At 46.2% G+C, this 16705-nt stretch overlaps 1 protein-coding gene across 8 annotated transcripts in view; it reads right to left on the bottom strand.

Moving 5' to 3' along the window:
- HIPK1 (homeodomain interacting protein kinase 1) overlaps nt 1-16705 on the bottom strand; it is an 89572-nt gene that overhangs the window by 47409 nt on the left and 25458 nt on the right. For all 8 annotated transcript variants that reach the window (XM_029574000.1, XM_029574003.1, XM_029574004.1 and 5 more), the window contains exons 3-8: nt 14511-14634; nt 10521-10640; nt 9440-9526; nt 8438-8622; nt 7639-7801; nt 4638-4851 (exon numbers count right to left, since the gene is read on the bottom strand). In XM_029574000.1, the coding sequence (XP_029429860.1) occupies nt 4638-4851; nt 7639-7801; nt 8438-8622; nt 9440-9526; nt 10521-10640; nt 14511-14634 (893 nt within the window). The remainder of the gene's footprint in view (nt 1-4637; nt 4852-7638; nt 7802-8437; nt 8623-9439; nt 9527-10520; nt 10641-14510; nt 14635-16705) is intronic.

Raw genomic sequence — 16705 nt, 5'->3', positions numbered from 1 at the left:
GGTAGACCATCTTCGGATCATCTCTCTCCAATGAAGATGCTTGATCCCGAGCATCATCAGGGTCTGTGCTGACCAAATGAGGTTCTACCCTAGATGGATCACCAGCCTCCGAGCTCTCCAAGCTATTATCTGCATTCCCCAAAGGCAACTGACGAGCCAACACTCTCTGAACTCTGGTCTCCCCACCAGATCAAGCCAAATGCAGCCTCTTGGCTATAACTGGCTCCTGCAGGTCCAATGGCTTGGGAGGACTACCTCCAGCCACCCCTTTTTGCCAAAAAAGCCTTATCTCCGATTCATCTGGATCCTGCTCCAGGAAGTCTTCCTCCCCCTCCCCCAGCAGAGGATCCTGGGACCCCTGGGGCTCTGAGGATCTTCGATCTGCCATCAACAGCAGTGGGGACAGGGCAGCGTCCTTGCAGGCTGTCAGTCGTGGCAGCAAAAGAAGAAAGAATGGCTACCGTTCCCACCGAAATCGGGACGACAACTTCAGGTTGCTTGGCTCCCCCTCCCACTGCCCGTGGAGGATCGCTGCCTGTCCGAGGCTCCCCTAGCACTCCCTGAGCTGCCTTCTCCCCCAGAGACACAGTGGGAGCAAGTGCTGGCAAGAGAAAGGCACAAGCGTCTCCCCACACTCCGCGCACTGCCTGCTGCGCAGCATGGTTATGAAATTACTTCGCTTTTTACATCCGCCGCATCACCTTGCCTGCACCAACGCCACAAAAAACCAAACCTCAAGTGCACCCGACATCCCTGAATCGGAATGCCGCGAAACCGGCCGAAGCAACCAACCAGCACCACAAACAGCAAATAAACTTTATAGAACAGACTTCCCTTTTGTGGCTGCAGGCTCCAGCTGTCCAGCTGTAGGAGAGAGGAGCGGGAACTGGCCCCACCAGTTATCTCCCCCCCCCCCCCCCCCCCGCCTCAGCGGGTCAAGGATCCAGACAGACCCAGGGGTTTCCAAACCCTTCCCGCTCCTCTACCTGAAAGGATGGCCCCACCAGGAACTACCGACCTTCAGGGAGGGCTAAGTAGTAATCCTAACCCTACTTTTAAAATCTTTTTAACTTTTCTTTTTGTTCCCCACAGACTGCAGGATTTGCACCACCTTCCATATGCTGGAGACAGAGAAATACTGAGACACTGCAGGTGGCACACCGGGTTATGTACAGTGTCAGTGAAACTTTCTCTGTCTCCATCTGCTGGAAGGGAGGCAAAACCCAGGAGTCTGGACTGATCGGGGTACTACAGGGAATGCATTTTTAATCTATCAGCAGCATTTTCAGTAAATTAGAGAAACACGTTTTCCCGTTAATGTTCAGGTTTTTTACCTATTTAACAAAACTAAAGGTGGAGCAGACCTTCAGCTTTTGAAAGTCATTTTTCTACCTGCACTCTAAGTTATGGGAGGTACCTCCTCCATGGCACCCAGGCTGCACCCAAGCCCAGGCATTTAGGCATTACTGAGGCAATTTCATGCCAATTTTCAAAGTAGACTTCTATGCATGTCCAATGTGAAAACTCTCTCACCAACAGGGGGGATTCCTGATGACGACCGGCCCGGGGATTCGCCGCCCAGGCCAGCCCAGGAGATATCACGTGGTCTGCCGAGCGCGGTTATGTCACGGCCGCGCTCGGCAGACCACGTGACTAGAGCGACCGGCCCACCGGGGGATGCCCGATCCCCCGATAGGCCAATCTGCCCCTGCTCACCAAATCTACCAGCCCAAGTTACACCTGCTAAAACGCCAACACAAACTTTCTGTGAAAATGTACATGCATACTTTTTAAAATGTAACCTGATATAATCAAGGAATGGCTTTGAACATTCACAGCAACAACACAAAGAGCAAAAATTGCGACCCTGTCGAAACTAATAAATGAATACAAAAGGTATCGCCACAGCGTTTGCTGCAAAGGATGACTTGAGACTCTGGTCCTGTTTTCAAGAGAATTACCTGACTCCTGAAGAAGCAGCCGGCAGGCTGCGAAACACGGCCGCTGTCGAGTCGGCACTCCAGACACTGACACTGACTATAACAGCAAGTTGTCACAATGTTCAATCGTATGAATGCATTTAATAAGAGTGTTTGGAGTCTTGCATTTCTCATTAATTCATCCTACTAAAGCAGTTACTTTAACTCTATACATCGGGAAACTACTGAAAGAGATTGTTGTTCTCTGACATTTTTCCAGAACAGTTATTATTTATTTATTTATTTAACAGTTTTTTATACCGACCTTCATAGTAAATAACCATATCGGATCGGTTTACATTTAACATAGGGTATAACTGAAGGAACAATTCAGGTAAACAATAAATAACCATAGATAGGAATAAGTCAAAGTTACAATCAACGGGAGTCAAGAACTTGGAAGCTTAAAACAAGCTGGAAGGAAGATAAAGGCAAGTATTAATTATGAAAGATACGATAGAGAGAACGGGTTAAAGCTTGGAAGTGCTTTAACCTGGAGGTACCAGAGTCCTCCATGTATTGAATTCCATGTATTGCGAAATTACCCCAAAGAATCAATGTTCTTGGGCTTTTGAACACTTTGGAGAATACGTGCTTACATGACAGGCTGCAAGTGATTGAAAAGACCGGACGGCTCAATATGGTTATATTGTGCACGTTGTCAAAGGCTTGCTGATGCAGTCCTGTTTTCTAAATAATTTTTCAAAGCTCATACAATTAGATTTTTTTCACATTTTACATCGACAGTGTGATTGGGTATAGGTGTGGCGATACCTTTTGTATTCATTTATTAGAATACACACATTCATAAATACACACACCAATTCAAATTCAATTCAAAGAATTCATAAATAATAAAACTCACACCATATTCTCACTAGGGAGGGGGAGAGAGAGAGAGAAGAGATCAGCTAGGAAAAGAAACCAAACAATAATACAAAAATTCACCACCCCAAATAATCAAGCACTTTCTTTCTATAGCCCTCCCCTTAGCAGAAGTCACATATTCCCCCCCAGTGAATCACATTACAAGGGAACACATGCTCCCAATCCACTCCCTAAGACACCTAAAGTCGGCCTGTGATGACATGAGCAGGAAGTAGCGAGTCAATGGTCACCAGCACCACCAGGTTCTGAAAAGGGCGGGCATCCTTCAGCGGGAGGAGTATCAGAGGCTCCATGCAGTCGACCTGGCAAGGAACTGCTGCTCCCCTTACAGCAGGCTCTCTTCACCCCTCCCATGGCAGGATGACATTTAAATTCGGCCTGCGGTGACATCCAAAAATATTGTGGATAAGTCCAGAGCCTTCTCCTGCTCTGCCCCAGGGATGCTTCCACTCAGTCTGGGGAAACTTGCCTGCGGGCGTCTCATGCATGCCACATGCACCCTGGGGCAGGTAATAAATACTTTGAGAGATTACCCTCCCTGACTTGAGTTAAACCAGGTAAAACTGGGGGCAAAAACCTGCCTTCCCCTTCCCTCAGAAACTTTCACCACAAAGTAAAGAGGACGAGCAGGCAGAGCACACAATGAATCTGAACCCGCAGTGCTGCAAGATTGCATTTGCAACCTCCTCAGTTATTGCCCCCTATGCATGAGAAGTGCACTGCCCTCACAGATCCTCGCACTGCAGATATTGTCGAAATGAATGCAATTTGCTTCGTAAGAGCTGCTGGCATTCCATAAGCAACAAACAGCATCAAAACAAAAACGGATAAAAATCAAAAAAAGGACGTCGAGGGCAGAACCCCCAAGGCCAGCTTTGCTCAGGGTCAGACTCCAACTCTTTTAATCTTCCCCTGCCGCTGGGAAACTCAGAAAACCTAACGTCTTGTCTGCTGGTTGCTTAGCAAAAGGAGGAAAAAAAACCACCAAGTTTCCTTCCACCAGTATGTGACTTTCTTCACTGGGTAAACAGCAAGACTGAAAATGTGTCTGCTGAGTTGGATAAACTAGGATGACAAAAAGAGACCACAGGAACGCCTGCAAGCAGAGGCCGCACGGGTCTGTTGGGGTATTCTTAGCAGATGTCTAGCGTTTGACGCCACACAAGCTGCAAGAGGGCTGCTGCCCATCTGCTGGCTCTTCAGTGCCTTATCTCTGTCAACCGTCTGGGCTGCAGCGGCCTGTACGGTCGTCAGCACATCTTTAAATACAGACATGTACACATCCAGTACACTTGCACCTCCTGTGTAACAAGCTTAAAAAGATCATTCCAGAAATCCATGCATCCCTACAGTCAGTCAAATATCAGATATTAACAGGCCAACTAGTAAAGGCATAACTGAAACGCTGCAGGCTCTTATCTCTGGACTGCTCTCTCCCTTACGTACGAGCATGTGATGGCAGATCAGGACCATCATATGTCCAGCTGTTCTACCCAATTTTCTTCCTGGTGCAGTGCCATATACCCCAGTTGATTTCTATTTGCTACTAGGGATCCTCCGTGCTAATCCATAACCCAACCCCCTTCCTGATGTTGCTTGAGTCTACAACCGTGCAGACTCATACTGTGACCTCTTGCTTTACTGGTACTCGCTGGGTGCACGAATAGCATCCCACACCGTCCTATCCTCAAGCCCCTACCCCCTCAGCAATGCACCGTGGCCTCTGGCCAGGGGATTTTTTTTTATTTTTTATTTTTTTTTATCACTTACCTTGAAAAGCAGGTGGGCAGACAATGAAAGTCTGCTGGAAAGGATCAGCTTGCGTGCAGAGCTGCGTGGCGGCCGGCTGCAAGGACACACTCTGCTGAGCAACTCCAGCTGTGGAGGGTGGGTACAGGGCAGGCTGATAGTTTAACAGAGAGATATCAGAGTTCGCCAAAGAAAGCGTGGTAGCACCAGTTGAGCTAGAAGCTAATACACTGGCCTACAAAAAAAACAAATACAAACAATAGAATAAAACGGCGGGCATTAGTGCGGTGGCTGAATTAAAGGGAAAGCGATCAGTCTGTGATAATGCTGGGGGAAAACAGCAGACATTTGTGCAAATTAACAGCACTTGGCAATACACCTGGATGTCCAGGGCCGGAGGCTGCGTGCAAACAGTAAGACTGAGCTAAAAAACAGGGTACAGAAAACATCTGCATCCAAATCAAATATTCAGAAAAATAACATGAAGTGTGTGCCTGGGAGCCATTAAAAAGGAGAGGGGAAGCGGGAACAAAATCCTCCCACCAATCTGCAGCGATGCCTGCATGCGGGCTTCAGAAAGCCCTTTCATGAATGCAACAAAGCTCCCTTGGGACGGAGCCATGACCCGAGTTGAAAAGCTAAGGCGGCCAGGGCCTGAGTGCTCTCAAAGCTCTGACGTGCTCACACTCAAAGCCCTGCCCCAGCACTGAACTATTTGCTTTTGTAAACTGGATTCCTGAAATGTTTGTTAATTTGTGTTTTCAACTTTTCCCCTTAGAAGGTGAACGTGGGACTGTTTAAACCTCCTGGGAAGTCTGCAGTGACTCAGCTCCCGATAGCAGGACATCGTCAAGTTCTCAAAATCCTTCAGGTTACGAAAACACAACACAACCTTGGCCGTCATCGATGCAATACAATAATCTGAAAGCCGCGGCAGCTGAACCAATCCCACCAACTGTATTTAACATTAAAAATAATACATACAAGATGCTGAACTCTGGGGCCCTCTATGGACTTAGACCGCACCCCCCCCAAACGAGTTTACCGCCCGGCTCGTCTCTGATCTCGCCCCTGTACCTTCCCCAGCCACAGCACTGCACCTGGGCGAGGGGTTTAGCAGCGCCGCTGCTGCTCTGCTCCCAGAGTACGGTGAGCGGCAAGGCCTCCCCTTCCAGCCCTGACACAAAGGAAACAGCAGCTGCCCGACTTCAAAAAGAATATCAGGCAAACCCCAAGGTTAAACTTGTGGCTTCCTCTCACGCCCCGGTAAGAGCTTGGCTTCTGGTTCCCTGCTTCCTATCACGGGGGAAACCTCGCTCCAGGAGACGTGGGCTTCCTGGAAATCTTTGTTCCGTGCAGGTTTCTTCTTTTTCCCAGAAATGCTCCCGACGCCCTGAATATACTCGTGATCTGATCTGGCACAGTCTGTCGGTAGTGTGCGAGCATCGGTGCAAGCAGGTGACGCCGAGCGGACGCGATTCCCGCGTCGGCAGAACCCCGCAGACTTGTATCCCACGGTTAAAAACAAGTAAACACATAGTGACAAGGTAAAATGAAAATAAAAACAAGGTCAGAAACCGCAAGACAGAGAACATCAGCAAACACAGAAGGACATGCAGCGGCAGGGGGCTGTCACATGCTGCCAGGGCCTGCGTGACACATCCTCTCCGCTGGGATTAGTGCACAAGCAACATATCGGGGACAAATATGGGGGAGGATGGGTTAATAAGGCTCCACTGCCATCGAGGTCCAGGGCCGGAAGAACTGAATGCAGCGTCCTGTCTGTCTCGCCACGCAGGGGACCCAATGGCACACATTCTGGGCTTTTACACTAAAACCTCCTGGACAGGAGACGCACAACTTCCCAACAACCCGTCCGAAGTCGCTCTCTTTTCTGAATCACCATAATCAAACAGGTTTTTAACTAAAATGTAACACACACTCGGACTGTTTTCTCTAAGCTGTGTGCACACCGCAAAACATGACACGCACAAGAAATACCAATGTTATTTGCATTATACTGGCTCGGAGTGCACAAATTTGAATTCAGCTTCAAGAAGAGCTGCATAAGAGAATATTTTTGCACACGTAGCCTTTCCAGACTTAGCGGGAACTTCTCACATTATACAAAGTTTCTCAAGTAGCTGAACTGATATATTAGATTGGGATGGGGGAGAAACTCAATAAACAGTCTTAACGAGGTTTAAATTATATACTGAAACAAATTCAGAGCTTTATATGGAAAGAAAGACATTGTTTGTTGAAATAGTTGTAAGACATAATAGCGAGAACGTCTCTTGCATTCTTTAAATTTAAAGAAAAAAAATACGCAGCACTAAAAACTGTTGACACTTTTAGGTTCACCTACAGAACTGGCCATGATAGGCTACAACGGGTCCCTGGTCTTCTTCAGAGAGCGTAACTTCCTTCCACGGCACTATTAAAGCAAACTGCCTTCTCCTGCGCTACACGGAGGCGTTTCTCAGAGAGTCTATGGACAAGGGCATCCTACCTTCTTCACGAGCCGTGCTTCTCGCCAATTCTCTATGAGCACTAGAAACTAACGGCTGTTTGTCAATCTCGTCCTCTTGATTCAGCAGAAAACCTTCCGGGTCTGTTCACAAGATGCTTAGGGTTCTTAGCTCAGTCCTAGGCCAAAAGCTGTGCTCATCACCAGATTCGAGGCCCATGAACATAAACCCAGGTCCAGATTATTAGATATAAAAAGGATGGGGGGGAGGGGGAAATCTCCAGGAAGTTAATCGCAGCCCCGGAAGCGGGGGAGGGTGCAAACCTATCTTAGGCCAGCTCTTCCAGCTTCCTACTCTGTGAATCTGCCGTACTGAAGGTGAACTCTCCCTTGTAGGTCAAGATTTGATTTGACCTGCCTAGCCAGTCAGGGTGAATTCTTTTGGTTTGGATTATCTTGTTTACTAATCAGTTTTTTAAAAACCCATACGTACTCTCTCAACCATTTCCGAGGGATGATCACCTGAATGACCCCATTTTACGAAGCAGGTACCTGATTATGCACGGTGTTCAGCTGGTTACTGAAGCTCATGGTTAAGTTTGTGCTCGTGTTGGGAGCCACATGGGTGGTAAACGGACTCTTGATCTGATTAACGGTATCGTACATGTTAACTCTCCGTTTACAGATCTCCATGTTCTGAAAGCAGGTCTTCACGCTGAAATGGACAGCACACAGAGACGTCTAAATATACATTTTCAACTGGCAGGCTATAACAATCATTTTTATTTTGAAAGTTAAAAATGATGCGAGCTTAAACTTCAGCAAACCCCCTCTCCCGACTTGTGCTGCTTCTGCTTTGGGACAAGGCGGCAGGCACGCCGACGCAGTTCTGGGGCAGGAAAAGCAGTTCTACTTTTAAATGCCTGTAACAGGTGTTCACATGGCCCACTTGGCTTAAAACAAAGAAACGTACCCACAATTCTCCACATCTGTAAACTGCCGACAGCTGTTTGCTGTGGAGGAGAAGGGGGGGGTCCATACCCCGATCTTGCACTGTACTAAGAGCTAAGAGCAGGAAGAATAACAACCCTCCCATCCCACAGCAATTTTGTAATGTTTATTTGCTTTATTTATGTGTTCTTAGTAGATCTTAGTTTGTATTCTACTTTATAATAGATTAACTGTTCTATATGTTCCATGTAAACCGCCATCTCGGCGATAGTTATCTCTGTTATCTGTGAACCGGAGTGATATGTATATTATACAGGAACTTCCGGTATATAAAAACCAAAAATAAAAAAATAAAAAAATAAATAAATAAATACTAAGGGGCTTTAAAAATCCAACTCACTGATTGCTATGTGGGAAATCCAGCAGATGGCTCATTGTGACAAACGCATGGTTCAGGGTTTTTAACGGCGTGATTCTCTTGTCTGCATCAATCGTCAACATTTTCTTCAGCAAATCAATATATTCTCTTCTGTCTGCCTTCTCTGCCAACATATCTGTTCCTTCCAAGTCTGTGGACATATTCACCTTAATCAGAGAAACACAAAATTGAAAAATTGTGTCATCAAGGCTGCTATTCCTTAACAGGTTAATTTTATCCCGGCCCAGCAAAGTGCAATCTTGCTTTATTTAAAGTCTCATTTTACCTTTCAGGGAACTGTGACGTCACACTGGTGATGCTAGCTGGCTCTTACATCAAAAGCGCCCCAGGGAATGGGGAATAATTAAGGCTATTTCTCACTGCATTCATGAAAAGGACCCGAGACAACACTAAGTATATCACAATGCAATTTCTAAACACTTAGGGGTTTACTCATGATTTGGATAGTAATTGTGGGCCGGGCAGGTTGTCCCATGTGCGAACCCTGAACCAGTCAATCCCAAGGTTAATGCAAGGAGTTTGTGTATTACACTCTGCACTGCTTGGAATCGAGGTCAAGCCCTCGCTGCCTGCAATCTCAATGCAAACTCCTGCTCAATCTTTGTGCATTTGGATCATGATCCAAGATCGGATTCAAAGAAACCAATGGAGAAAATATACGCAAGTTGCCAAGTATACTGAGGACACATTTCCCCAATGTTTCAGAATTATTTTAGTCCAATCTCAGACCACCTGACAGCGGATGGGTTTGCTAGTTTCTAATTAATGGCCTCCCACTGCTGCAAATTTCTTATCAATGCCAGGGAGCCCTCTCCTTTCCAATCATCCTGCTCTAGATTATGTGTGTCCTCAGTTTCCGATGACACTAGGACTGGCCCACATCAGGTTTGCCATTATGGACACATTCTGGTAAGGCCTTTGTAAACTGGTGGTGCACCAGTAACACCCAGACCCCACACTTACCTGGGCCATGTCATCTAAACAGTTAAATATATATTTCCGAGCTTCTTTCGATTTTATCCCAGTCTCCATTTCATGTTCTTCTGGAGTCTGAAAACAGCAAACATTACATCAGGGCTTTGCACTCACCTTAAAACATAAATGTTACAAATAAAGGTTTCCAATCCAAGTAAATCCTAGGATGCAACCGTTCCGACTGGGAATCTGCTCTGCTGCACTAGCAGACTCATCTTCCACACCCATCCCTATGCCCCGGAGAACTGCCCCAGCACTACGTGGATATCCTCCCTCGCCCCAGCCTCAGCCTTCTTGCCTAAAGCTCCCAAGGCTGAAACTAGGACGCCTGCATCCCCCAACCAACTGCTGGTCCCATGTTTCAGCATTTCCAACACCAACAACCTACAGCAGACAGAGGGAGCGGAGCATTAAGCTCCAATTAGTTGATTAAAAAATCCACAAAGTAGCTAGGTGGAAGGGATCCCTTCATTAGGCTAACGAGCATGTTAGCATGCAAGCGCATGGCACCACCAAGGTCCCTCCCTCATGTGAAAGGATGCAATCACATCCAGCACGGCGGGCAAAGTCTAACTGAAACGCCCCAAAACATTTTGCTTGATTCTCATTTCTCCAGTTCTTCCTGGATGAATATTTCCTGACCTGGCTGGCAAAATCTCAGGAGGGTGGTGAACACTTTGTCTCCTGAAAAGCCGAGCTACTTCTTTTTTTTTTTTTTCAATTTCTTTTTTTTCAATTTCTAAGCCGAGCTACTTCTGCATATTGAGCACAGAGTTTATGGTTCTCATTGTAATAATTGAAGCCTGATTTGTTTGCATCTCAAATTAATTCAGTTAATAGAGAATTTGCTGGTTTTTCTTCTTCTCAAGGTGTTTTCCAGTTAAATCGCATTTTAAATTGTCAAAATAGACAAAAAACATTTAAATAGCACTCGTTTCCAACCCTGATGACATTGTTGTACAGCACAGCACTCGAGTAACGATATCATTAGCAATGTGACACCTCTCTTATGAAAGTGACATGGTCTGGTGGTCGACCACAGTGTTACGATATAATCTAAATCACAAACCTTCAGCCGCCACAGGGGGTACCCCAAATCTGGATCTCGGTTGAAAAACCTGGACGTTTTAGTTCCCGCACTGAGAAGATACTCTGCTGGAAGGCCTTGCGTTTGAGAAATATAGCGAATCTGAACAGGAAACAATGAATGATGTTTACATAGTGCCATCACTGCACACAGCTCTGTACAAAACAAATCCTCCACCACTTCAAAGAGCTTAGGCGGAGCAAAGAGGTAATTAAGAGGCTCGAGTGTGGCACCAGGTGGCTCATGGAGCTGAGAGTATCACTTCTGGGTCATCAGTTCACATAGGTAGCTTTGAGGGGGGATTTTGTTATTTTTATTGGCCCAGCAGTTTTCGCCTACACCCTTGGATGTTCAGCTCAACTGGAAATGGCTTTCACTGGCAACTAATCCCTTCCCAACTCAGTCCAGCTGTTGCAGTAACAATCCTTGGCCATCACAAACCACAGGGTGAACTCTAAGCGTGGCCACTAGGTGTCACCAGTGAGCAAGGGCCAGCCCAGGGAGCAGAAGCCATGTCCTCCATGTGCCAGCACATCGACCCTCGCTGACAGGGATCTAATGTGTCATTATTACATGGCAATAAGATTTTGTGGAAGACTGCACACCTCTTAATGGAATACATTTTGTGCCCAGGGTGAGTCACAAAAACATTAAATGCTGATTATAATGAGTACCTTCTCCAGAGAACTTATAATAATTCGCAGGTACCTGACGTAATGTGACAAAGTGACTTGCCCAAGGTCACAATGAGTGTCAGAGGCACATTTTGAAACCAACTCTCTTGGATCCAAGTCCATTTTTCTAACCACTAGGATACCCGCCCTTATCACAAGACCAAATATCAGCTTAGCTGTTTAATTAACTATGCATTATTCATTCTGAACCTATCACTGGTGTGCCTGCTTCTTTTATTTCCCTATTACCATCCGGCGACCAATGTGAAAGAAGCTGCTGGCCTCAGGCCACTACTGCCCCATCACTAAATCAAGCCTGAATGTATACAGGCGTTGCACTACTCATCCCCGATTTGTAGATGATCTCTGTAGGGTACGGTCCTGAGGAACGTTGCTCAGGCACATTAGGAAGCTGCATAAGATGTAAACTTCCACCTTGTCAATGCCACAAGGAAACAGTTCCCTATTTGGCTCTGCAGCAGATTTAAACTTTCTGGGAAGCTTTTTTCCATTTCATAGCTCCTCCCCCTGCAGCTTCTGTGGCAGCGAGTCCGAGCTGACCACGCCACCAGCTTTCACGGACTGTTTGTCTGGGGCTGGAAAACTGCCTCCCTTCCTCAGCCACATCCCCACGGGACGGTTCTCGGAACTGGACCCTGAGTTAGGTGGCAGAAGATTTATAGGACATTTTTCCTTATACATTTCTTGGAAAGCAGTTATTTCCCATCAGAAAAGGTTCTGGCCACAGGAAAGTTCTTCTTGTCATCTCTTTTTATTGGACTAACTTAATACATCTGTGACGGGCTCTCTTAATCAGGGCATATTTAAATGGACTAACACAGCAACTACAAGTCTTAGCAGTCTAAAACTTCACTGCCACATAAAAGGTTTAAAAAAAAAAAATCATTTTAGAAGCCCACTAACTCTAGTCTAGCAAGCAGGCCACACTGAGCTAGCACATAAAGCTGACAAGTGGGCTCTCTACTTCCCCATGCTTCCCAAAAAGGAAAATCCCATCCATTTCCAAGCAATGCTGCCAGCTTCCACTATGACCTAGGTCAGGGCCCGCTAGCTGGCTTCCAGCTCTTTCTAATGACAGCCAGAGGTTTCCAGGCTCACCGGCCATCCTACCATGCAGGTTAAGATATGTGAACTTCTGTTGCTAAACCAGGAGCATACCCAGATTTTCTCCTCTCGCCCCCTTGTGAAATACAGCAGGCAAGCTTCTTTTCTACTAGAAAATAAAAGGTTTACTTTACAGATACCATGCAGTGGCTAGAGAGCGTCCTTTGCTTGCATGCTTGCTGGACAAAATGTTCAAACCTATTTTAAACAGTAATGTCTTCCCATGTAAATGGACTTCTGCTAATTACATGCAGTAAAACCCACGACTGAAAGGGCCACACCCTGTGGTCACAGAATATAAAAAGTCTCAAAGTCCTGATCCCAGAAACTGCACATTTCTTCCTCTTTGATGGAAAAATCATCTTCTCTCAGGAAAAAAAAAATAGTAACCATTTGTGGTAACAAAACAGTATTTTTTAAAAGCATAAACCTACGCAGGCAGCCGCCTTATCCACAAAGATTCAGCTTTAGACTGTCCTAGTGGGCAAAGTCGGAGCCATGTGGGGGCCTGCAGTAGAATTGGCCTAGCTGGATTTCAGGAAGGCTTTCCACCTTCTTCCATGAGCAAGCCAGCCCCTCCGGGAGCGTGTCCAAGAAATTATCAGCTGGCTGAGGGCTTGGCTTTTGCAACACAACAAAGTCTTAATCAAGGGGCTCCACTTTAGTAAAGGGAATGACACCACTGGGGCGCCAGATGGATCGCTGCCTCCTTGATTGTCTTTAGAAGGGAAAGTGGGATTTGCAGATGATATGAAAATCTGCAACAACGCAGAAATGCCGGGGAGGGGTGTGAAGGTGTGAAAGGTAAGGCTATTATGCTTTAAAGAAAGAGAAAATGCAAAATCGTACATTTAGGATGCAGAACTAGCAAGCCTGCTCATCGTAAACGGGATTTATTTATTTATTTATTTAAAAATATTTCTATACCGTCTTTTCAAACTAGTTTGATCAAGACGGTTTACAAGAATCAATTATATAGATCAGAAGACAGAAGAATGAGCATGACACGCGGGTGACAGCCACACTCAGTAACGTTTTACTACTAAGCACGTGTGGGAGTTTCCATGCCCGCGCTGCCTCGTGAGCCCCTCAGTCCATGGCAGAGATAGGCAGTCGACTCTCCAGGGAGCATGGTTACTTGCTTTCTCCCTCGACAAGCAGGACTGAATTAGCTATGACATGTGGGAAGTCCCAAGCTGCAGGCTACAATGGAGCACTTACTGAAAAGCAACCCGGACCCCTCCGTGGAGAGTGGACTACTGGGTGAACAGGTTGTGCAAAACCGCTCGTCCAAAGCTACTGTCGCTCTTGAGAGATTGTGCAGTCAGTAATGGGACGTGAAAACATGAGCTGACAACCAAGTTCTTCAATGGACATGGCTCTAAGATGAGTCACTGAGGTTGCCATGGCTTCTACCCAATGAGCCTTGACAGAGTCTGAGATCTGGAGGCCAGCTAGAGCATAGGAACGTGCGATACCGTCTGCTAACCAGTTGGACAATAGCTATTCCCGGTCTGTTAGGGTCAAAAGAGACAAAAAGTTGGGAGTCCAATGAATGGAGGGCGCACATTCAGTTTCCCACTTGAATGAAGGACAAGATGATTTGGAAGGAGATCATTTTGAACATTTCCCATAACAGGTTCTTGTTCGGTCTTCGTAAATCTAGGATAGGTCTCAATTTCCGACTTCTTGGGGATAAGGAAATAGCAGGAGTAGAACCCCTTGGTAAGGTGTCTGGGAGGGACTGGTTCTATTGCTTGTTGACTAAGAAGCGACTCCACCTTGAGGCAGAGCAGGGTCGAGTGAGACAGGTCCAGTTTAACGGCTAAACACTGAGGAAGTACACATGGTAACTAGATTCCACAATTCTGAAGACCCAATTGACCTTGGTGATCTTCCACCACTCTTGTAGAAACAGGCAAATCCTCCCCTTTACCGAATGGGCTGTGGCATGAGGATCAAGTCTTATCAAAAAGTAGACCCAGGCCATTTCTCCGACTTGCTGATCTTTGTTTTATGACTGTATTTTATGATTCCATAAGGCTGGTCTTATCTTTGTTTATTGATCTTTGAGCTCTTTTAGGAAAAGTGAAGAATAAATGTAAATAAGCTGATATAACCATAAACATCCTTGTAGTTCCCGGCCCCATCCTTGCACACAGATCCCACTTACCTGATCATATTCTGAAGCCCCTGGGTAGAGGGGCCATCCTAGAAACAGCTCAGCTATCACACAGCCCAGGGACCACATATCAATAGCTTCACAGAATGGCAATCCAAGAATGATTTCAGGAGCTCTGGAAAGCACATGGGGTGGGGGAAGAGGGAAATTCAAATGCAGTAAAAACAAGATTAAAATCCAATGCCACAGCAAGCTGAAAAGAATTTGCACTTACACAGGTCAAGAATATTCTCTGGACAAATGAATTTACTGCACAGGCAAAAATGGGCTGGAAAAAGTGAGGCAAAGCAATTAATATAAATCAAGGTCACTTTGGCTGCCAAAACACAATCTGGTTCCTTTTTAAAAGATCCAATCCCCTCTTGCAGTGTTACTGGGAAAAGCAACACGATTACAAGCTAGACCAACGGATCCAGCTGCACCAGACTCTCACTCTGCTTTATTCAGGCATAGACAATCTCCCACACATACAGCAAGCGCGCCCATTTGCTGTATGATAGCAGACTTTCAGAGGTGCTCCTCGTCATCCCTGGCTGCTTCGTTGAATGCCCTCCTATGGTGCCAGTCTCCAAAGCTCAGGTGGACCACACATCAAGAAAACCAGACACAGAAATTATCTGCTAGTGTATTACATTTAAACTGACAGAAACAGATTTTTTACTGTGTTTTTAGCAAAACTGCCACTTTTAAAACTGAAGTCAAGCATACAATAAAAAAACCCACAACTAGGTCAGCACAAGAGTGGCTGTTACGTAAGATATATATATATATATATGCAAAGCAGGGTGTGTGTTAAAGGATGTTCACACATGCCCTGAGAAGCGTGTCTACCATGTAAACACGGTTAAAAAAAAAAAAAAAGGGTCAGGGTCTGCCTTAAAATCTCATTGAAGCCAGAACACTCTGTGATGTCATCAACCATCAAAGGTGCATTACTATTGGCTCCTGACAATTCAGTCACATGATGTGGGCTGACAAATCACAAAGCTAGATTCCCCCAAGCATTTTAATTGTTAAATGCACCTAATACTTAACTCACCAGCTCTGAAAAACCCCTGGACACCGCCTTTGTTAAAAGATTTCAGATAGAGTTCTCACTGTAAGAGACGAGTTACAGCGCAATCGCCCTACAACTGACATCTAACTAGAGATGGTGGTCAACATTGTCAGAGCACGAGATCAAAGCCCTACTTAGAAACAAACCCAGGTCTAAGAACTGTAGCTGGTTTCCTGCTCTATAAAATGGCCAAAGCCAGCTTGACTTCTGGCAGGTTTTCTGGTATGTGCGTCATCCACCCATCTTCTGGAGCTACACCCGAGCACAGCCACATGAGGTTTCTCCCTCCATCTTCTGAGCGTCTGTGCCCCCAACCCTTGTGCCACACTCATCTCATGAGCTTGCCTGAGCCCACACCAAAAGGGAGGCAAGCTCTGTGGTAACTTGGACATCTCAGGGATAACCGGTCGGCTAACTTCCCAAATCTGTTCTGGGGGCCATCATCAACAGAAGAGCTTGATCCCATCACCCTAACCAGAGCAAAGGGAAAGAGGTCTCCTTCTGAAACCCTCCTTTTATAAGCAAAAAGCTTGCTGAGTCTTTAGATAAAGCCTCTCAATCTCCCCGAATAGCAGAAGGACCCCCTTGCCAAGGTGTCTGGGAGGGACTGGTTCTATTGCTCGCTGACCTTGAGGCAGAGCAGGGTCGAGCGAGACGGATCCGGATTGAAGGTTAAACACCGCAGCCTAACGCAGAGAGCAGGCTGGGGGCGCATCCCTGCAGCCAAAGTGCAAACCCTGCTTTCTCTGCCGTCCACCAAAACACTCTGCACCCGTGCTCTCCATCTGCTGTGACTGAGAGTTAAATGTCAGCAGCACTGTTAAGAGTAAAAAAAAACAAAAACTTGCATATCGACAAACATGGCCACATGCAAAGTACTCTGCAAAGCTCCTAGCACAGTCCCCAAGGCCAACCATGTCACAAAGCCTAATCACAAGATCAAGATTATTAATCCATCCCCAGCAAAGACCTCCGAGCTCACTGAACAGTCCCACAAAGCCCGAGGAGGAAGTAACTTTTAGTGTGGGATCGCTGCTCTTCTCTCCCTGGCACCCATCCAAGCTCTTGCCGAGCTTATCTGGGAGCCCCACACCTACATGACAGCTTCCTGATAGGCTCAGCTGGAAGG

This window comes from Rhinatrema bivittatum, chromosome 12, assembly GCF_901001135.1.
Source record: "Rhinatrema bivittatum chromosome 12, aRhiBiv1.1, whole genome shotgun sequence".
Classification (NCBI taxonomy): Eukaryota; Metazoa; Chordata; class Amphibia; order Gymnophiona; family Rhinatrematidae; genus Rhinatrema; species Rhinatrema bivittatum.
Note: the sequence above shows the minus strand (reverse complement) of the source record. Positions and strands in the feature narration are given on the sequence as shown.